Source organism: Eurypyga helias, unplaced genomic scaffold (assembly GCF_000690775.1).
Source record: "Eurypyga helias isolate BGI_N326 unplaced genomic scaffold, ASM69077v1 scaffold28726, whole genome shotgun sequence".
Taxonomy (NCBI): domain Eukaryota; kingdom Metazoa; phylum Chordata; class Aves; order Eurypygiformes; family Eurypygidae; genus Eurypyga; species Eurypyga helias.
The window spans coordinates 2,699-9,259 of record NW_010257956.1 but is presented as its reverse complement, the minus strand read 5'-3'; the positions used below and the strand labels follow the sequence as shown (position 1 = coordinate 9,259).

Below are 6,561 nucleotides of genomic sequence, written 5' to 3'. Positions count from 1 at the left end.
CTTCCGAAGAGCTTGATAGGCTGCGCAAGAGCAAGTCTGGAAGTGTGTCATAAGGGGTGCTATCTCATATCCTATCTGACAGGAGGATACTTCTGGAAATGTGTTTACTGGGGCTTGACTAAAGAGCAATGATACGTAAAATTCTTACCTCTTCTGTCAGAGTTACCTGCAGAAAAAGAAAAGTCTCTTAGCAACAAAGAAATATGCATTTTAATAAGTCAGGCAGGATCAAAGACCAAGACAGTAACAAATTTAGTAACTCCCATCATCTTCTTGTAAATCTTCCCTTTAAAACATCAGCTACAAAGCCAGGACAGTGAAACACATTTCAGCTTTCACTTAGGAACAAACCCCAGCGTTTTATCAGCGGAGCAGGGAGCTGTAACATCGACAAATACAACTTACCACTCTTCATAACACAGTCTGTTTAGCCCTACAGCCAGCAAGTCACATTAGCACTTAAATATTAAGAGATAACACTCCTGCATAATTTTACAAGAGTGGCTGAGCCAAGAGATCCATTAAAAGCAGCTGGGCTTGGGGATGGGGATGATGAGCACCCACGGAAAGGCTCTGCCCGCTGTGTGGGATGCCTCGTCTAGGGGAAAACACAACAAACCTGTGCTGCGCAGCCCAGCACCCGGTGCCCCTGGTTTGCACGCAAAGAGCTGCAGCACAGGGTTGAAGACAATCTTGGGAGGTTTGGAGAAGTAGGAACTGCCGGTGCAACATGTAATTCACACGGTGCCTTCTGCCCCCGTCCCTCTCTTGAGCACCACTTAATTCTTCCATGACCGATACCCACATTTTCCATTAATATTAATGGCAAGGGGAACTGTGAAACTAATTTTGCTCCTTAACAAGTCTCTTGAAATAAAGAATCAGGTTTGGTCATTTGTTCTCTGGACTGACAAGTGAGAAGCCACATCTGGCCTTGATGGCGCATAGAGTACATGAGTGTCATAGAGTACACCAAAGGACTTCACCAAAAACAGTAACCCAAGTCATATGAAAGGTAGCAAAGACACAAAAATGATAAATTCAGCCTCCTGCTAGCAGACATTGTATTACAAAATCCAGATCTTGGCAGGACTTAAGGTTTTTGCCTCCATCACTCCCATTCAAAGGCTATGTTATCTCTGAACTTGCACCACAACGGTATGAAAGGTTACCCTCGAGTCCTTCACTCCGCAAAAAAGCCTTGAGGATTTGTGTTCGAAAGGAAGCCGGATGAGCTTGGGGATGGTAGGACACTAAGAAAGTTGGGCCACAAACTTCCTTCAGCCATATCCCTTCCTACGTGAGTAGCAAATACAACTTCACTGCTGCTTCACGGGTTGCAGTTTCCAAAGATGCCCGGGAGAAGAGGGCACACACATCTCACTGATGTGAAGAAGGGTTGAAATTCCCAACACCTAATATCCCTTGAGAAATTTGTTCTTAAGGAACGTACATTCAGTATTCCCTTGTATTAACTCTGATATTCTTTCAGTCTTTTCTACACCACCACCAAGTTACCCATCCCGTTTTTCCACTGAACCCTTCACTGCCAAGGCTTTCACTATAACCTCTATCAGGTACTGCTATTGACACCCGTAGTATCAAAGATAGGTCTCAAACGATGCAGCAATGGGCAAACCATGGCTGAAGAGTCACAGATCAGCTAAGATTTCTGGTCACTTCAGCCTCTTTTTTGCCTGATTTTTGCTCTTAACCTACATTGAGCAGCAAAACTATATTTTTAGGGGCTACTTGTATGATGTGCCAAGAGAAGAATGACAGCAGGATGGCAACAGAGACAACTCCTGCTCATCTCAGCCTTTCAAAGATGAAAGTAGCCCAAGTAATGGGGAAAAACTGATAATGTAAGCATAGAAACACAGAATGGGAATCTGTGGGAAGGGACCTTAAAGACCATCTGGTTCCAACCCCCCTGCCACGGGCAAGGACACCTTCCACTAGACCAGGTTGCTCAAAGCCCTATCCAGCCTGGCCTTGAATACTTCCAGGGATGGGGCATCCACACCATCATCGGATGTGTTGGCACATACAAGACAGAGACATCCAAAGCATGGAACACTCTGCTCAACAAGGCTTCACCATGTTGCTCCTGGTGCTCATGTCGGTGGGGAGAGCACCTTCAGATGGTTTATTGTGTCACGAATGGCTTGTCGCCACAAGCAGTTTAGCAGCCGTCAGGTAGAGCATACAGAGCACCCTACCAGCTGGGTGAGCACCATCCCCTACATCATCCTTAAACCCCAGCCTGGCTGATTTTGGATAATGAGCCAACTTACCAGCTTTCCCCAGGAGCTAGATCTCACCCCTGGTTGGCCACATCTAGTCTAAGGTTTAAATCCTTTGGGATAGGGACTGGCCTGTTGTGTGTGTGCTTGTACAGGGTCAAAAAGCATGACTTGAGCCCACGGTGGCTACCAAAATATAAATGAATGCAGAAACACTCTGGATAATCCAAGCTCTGCAGCTGAGCGGCAATTTGGAGTGATTTATTGCTATTGCCTACACAGACCCAATACGGATCAACTTTTCCGCCAGCACCAGCCCCATCTCACACTCCAGAAACCATAAAAAGTGATGAAATTCACTTGTGACAAAAGCAGAAAGAGATGCTAAGTTTTCCGGTGCCCCAGCACCTTGTCAAGAAGCCCAAACCTTGGTAGGATAAATCTCTTCTGATCTGGTCCCTTCAGGGCATTGTATCAGTGTGGAATTTGCCTTGAAGTGCCTTCTCATTCCTTTTTGTTCAGCAAAACAAAAGAAAAGCAAAGAAACCAACCAGGGTGGTCTGGAGAAGAAGAGGTGAAGGAGATGCCTACCGTTGTGGGCAGCAGAAGAGGTCTCTTGCGTCGTCACCGTCGCACTGAAATTCCTCTCCGTCATGTCTGCTTCTGTGCTGGGGGGAGCAGTGTGTGGAGCAGACGGCGATATGCTGGGTAGCAGGGAGGTGGCTGGAGGCATGGGCACGGTTGTCCCCAGGGTGGAGTTGTTGAGGTTGACAGCGGTGGTGTTGGGGAAGACCCTGGTGGCTGTGGTCGTAGGTGGCTTTGAAGCCATGGTAGAAACAGTCACTGGAGTGCTAACGTTGAGGCTTTTTGCGCTCGTTGTAGTCCCATCCTTAGGACCTGCTGTAGGAGCTTTGGTGGGGCTCCTGGGGGAGGTGGGCACTGTCGTGGGTGGCCCTGTGGGAGAAGAAAGCACAAGGGAACCTCCATGAGATACCTTTCTGCAACACTGGAGGGCTCAGATGCTGGAGATTCGTGTGACTGTAACTAAAACGATCAAACAGCCCAAGATCCTGAGCCCAGGACAGGGAATGGTGTGCACAGCGCGGTGACGCCCACCCGGTAAAAGCAGGTAACTCGCATGAGTATTACGATATCGAGAAAGTAGAAAGATTAGAACCCCGGTATCTGCCAGAGGTAGAACCTGCACGTCTCATTTCGGAGCACCTGCGTCCCACCACCCTCTTTCCAACACTTCACACTACAGCTAAGCGGAGGGCAGAAGGGCTAAGTCGCCGAGCATGTGCGCACTTACTCCTTTGACCCTAAAGATGTTTTAGGGACTAAAGAGAGGAGACAACGAGCATAGTTTACCTGTCGTAACGTTGTTAGCACCTACGCTTATCAGGCCACTTCCGAGCAAAACGAGAAAGAACCACAAATCCATGTTGACCTGGGGAAGTGAGCGAAGAACAGTTATTTAAACTCATCCAAAAATAATTGGTTCTGGGGATGCTGCTGTGCATATTGTGCATGTAGAGCTGGAAGGGAGGAGTGAATGTGTGGCTGGAGTCCCTGCGGGCATGTGGATAGGAAGGATTTATCCATATGTTCATACGTTCCCAACCGGAGGGCGTGTGGAGAGATTTCAGTCTGCTGGACCAGCAAAGGTGGCCAGGAATGAAGTAGGGAGTGAGTGAACTGTGGGAGAGCACAGGAGGAACAAGCTGTGAAGCTGAGCACCAAAGATAATACCAGGTCTTAAAGGAAACTAAAAATGTGTTCCTGTAACATCTGCAAACAAGTGTGCTTTGAACAAACTAAAACACAACACACGTGAAGACCACAGCAAGGAACTTGCTCCAAAATGCTTGGGAAACAGAGGCAGGGAAGAGGGAGAGGTCTCCCGTGGGCAGAACCCTGTGGATCCTTGCTCCCTGAAGCCCCTGCCTGTTCCCGAGCGGGCAGAACACCCGCACAAGGCCAGGCACAGCTCTGTTCAAACCCCATCAGATTCCCTGCACGTGCGGCTGCAACAAATACCCGTAAATAATAATCCGAGATCATCTGCAAGCGCAGGCTGCACATTCGTTGTACTGTATGTTTCTTCCCTGGAAACGTCCTGCAGAATTACAGGACGATGACATCAGTGGAGCTGTTTCCCCCAGGCTTTCTCCCCCAGCTATTTTAAATAGGTTTTTATGGTGATTTCTTTCCTCTGTAGACCTCAAAAAGCTCCTGAGAAATGGATATCGTTATCTCCTCCCAAACAGCTATGGGTCCAGAGGCTGAGGCCAACGACTGAGATGTGAGACGTCATCGTCCTGGCCAGAAGAGAGCCCAAAGCTGCCAAGACCCCAACCCTGAGGCCTCCCAAGGATGGGTCAGCATCTTGCATCAGCCACGGGCCCAGAGCGGGTTTGGAGACAGCTCTGAGATGGCCCGGCCCCTGCCGTACCACTCTCCCCTGTCCTTCAGGCTTTTTGTCATGCGTCCCAGCGCATCTTCAGCATCTCCGGGGAGCAGGCTGCAAAACCTCACCGCCAAGTCAACTCATCACGCTGCCAAGAAAGGGTTTTATAGCTGATACGCGGCCTAAGCCTCCCCCTCCTAAATACATCTCGTGTTGTTTGTTCTCGCTGTATTTATTTAAATCTGCTCCAATCTAGACCCATCCCAAACTCTGGGCAAAAGGACAACACTGAAGTCATCAACACGCTGCAAACGATATCAGGAATACAAGATCCTCCCCACCCGGGAGTATCCTCTCACCAGCACCACCCACTTACATGTTTTTCCTCCCCCCCCGAAATGAAAACCTGGTAAAAATTGAACTTACTCAGTGACCAAAAGGTCAGACAAACCCTGAACCAGAAGGAAACCAAGTTCCAGAGATAAGAGCTTTCCTTTGGCTCTTTCCACAGCCAGCCCTGCTGCTGTAAGCGGGGAAGGGCTTTCTCCAAAGGGTCCCACTGGTGCGACCGGCCAACTTTCCAGAGGGTTTCATCACCGGTTAAAATATCTGAGAGCAGACGAATGAGTCGCTAATGGGGATGCTTCCACCGTGCTGGCATCCTGCCAGCTCCCCACACCAGGATCTTCCTTCTCGCCGCATGGCCCATAATTAACGGATCACTGGAAAGCCATACAGATCTTAGTCTCTTCCAAGCTTAATGGCTTTAAGGATCCTGCTCCAGCTCTTGCAGCACACCTCAAATACCAGGGAATGAACCTGCCCATGGTCATTCAGCAAAGGGGTGTCAGTTGGTTCCTCTCCTGTCTGTGGTTCTTGGAGTCCTTTCCAGAAAGCCAAGGAAGGAAAGGCCAAGGGGTTAGCCCATGCTGGCCCCGCACCCTTCCCTAAGGCCAACAGCCTAAGGTTCCGTCGGCCTAGGAAGAGCTTATCCCTCATCCTCAACATGTTTTCCCTTGGTATCAAAAGCAGGACACCGAGGGGGATGGAAAGAAGTCAAAGCTGTGAATCCCCTCTTCTTTCTGCCCTCCCTTACAGGGAAGTGACCCACATGCAATAAAGGAGCTTGGTTTTATTTCCATGACCATGACTGCTATATAGATGAGGGCTGAAGGTGATTCTTGGACCAGACACAGGTCCTGGCTGCAAACTCCCTTTGGGACAGTAGGGTGATCACAGAATCAAAATAATTTATGCTGGAAAAGACATTTAAGGCCATTGAGTCCAACCATTGATGCATGTCCCTCCTCTGAGCTGGCAGTGCAGCTCTGATGACTTGGGATTCCACCAGTGGGCAGGCAGCTGCCTGCCTTCACAGTTCCTTTGGTGTTACTTTTAATACAATCATCGATCCCTGAGTGGATCGCATTGGGAGGATTGAGTTGGCAAGGGGACAGAATACCGAATTTCCCCAAGCCTTGCCCCATTTTTGCAAAGCAAGCTGGATGCAGGCTGTCCGTGCGGCTGCTGGGTAAGCTCTAAGCGTTTTTTATGGCTTTATTACTGTGGGTGTCAGAAGAAACAGGACCCCGGGCAGCCGTGAGAGCATCATGGCTTGCTGTGCAGATCATTACACAAAAATCCCGGGAGCTGCTCCTGTGACCAGCAATCAGCTGCCAGTGCCGCTTTATCACCTTAAAACTGGATCCGGAGCAGAGAGCAAGCGAAAGAGCCCTGCGCAAGAGGAGGGCTGTGCCAGCCCAGCTCCCGGCTCCCAGCCCCTGCTATTAAACACTCCCTATTCCCAAATGCAGTATAAATAAATGCCAGCGGTACGTCCTTACCCACTTCTTAACATAAAAGGCCTCGAGAGTCCTACCCCAAAGCTGGAGAAACCCAGGTCTC

General features: G+C 49.2%; 1 protein-coding gene across 1 annotated transcript in view; it reads right to left on the bottom strand.

Moving 5' to 3' along the window:
- Nucleotides 1-3,692, bottom strand: part of PTPRA (protein tyrosine phosphatase, receptor type, A) — a 27,580-nt gene extending 23,888 nt beyond the window's left edge. Inside the window, exons 1-3 of the mRNA XM_010154203.1 lie at nt 3,618-3,692; nt 2,838-3,200; nt 149-166 (exon numbers count right to left, since the gene is read on the bottom strand). Of these exons, the coding sequence (XP_010152505.1) occupies nt 149-166; nt 2,838-3,200; nt 3,618-3,690 (454 nt within the window). The 5' untranslated portion in view covers nt 3,691-3,692. The remainder of the gene's footprint in view (nt 1-148; nt 167-2,837; nt 3,201-3,617) is intronic.
- Nucleotides 3,693-6,561: the final 2,869 nt, after the last annotated feature.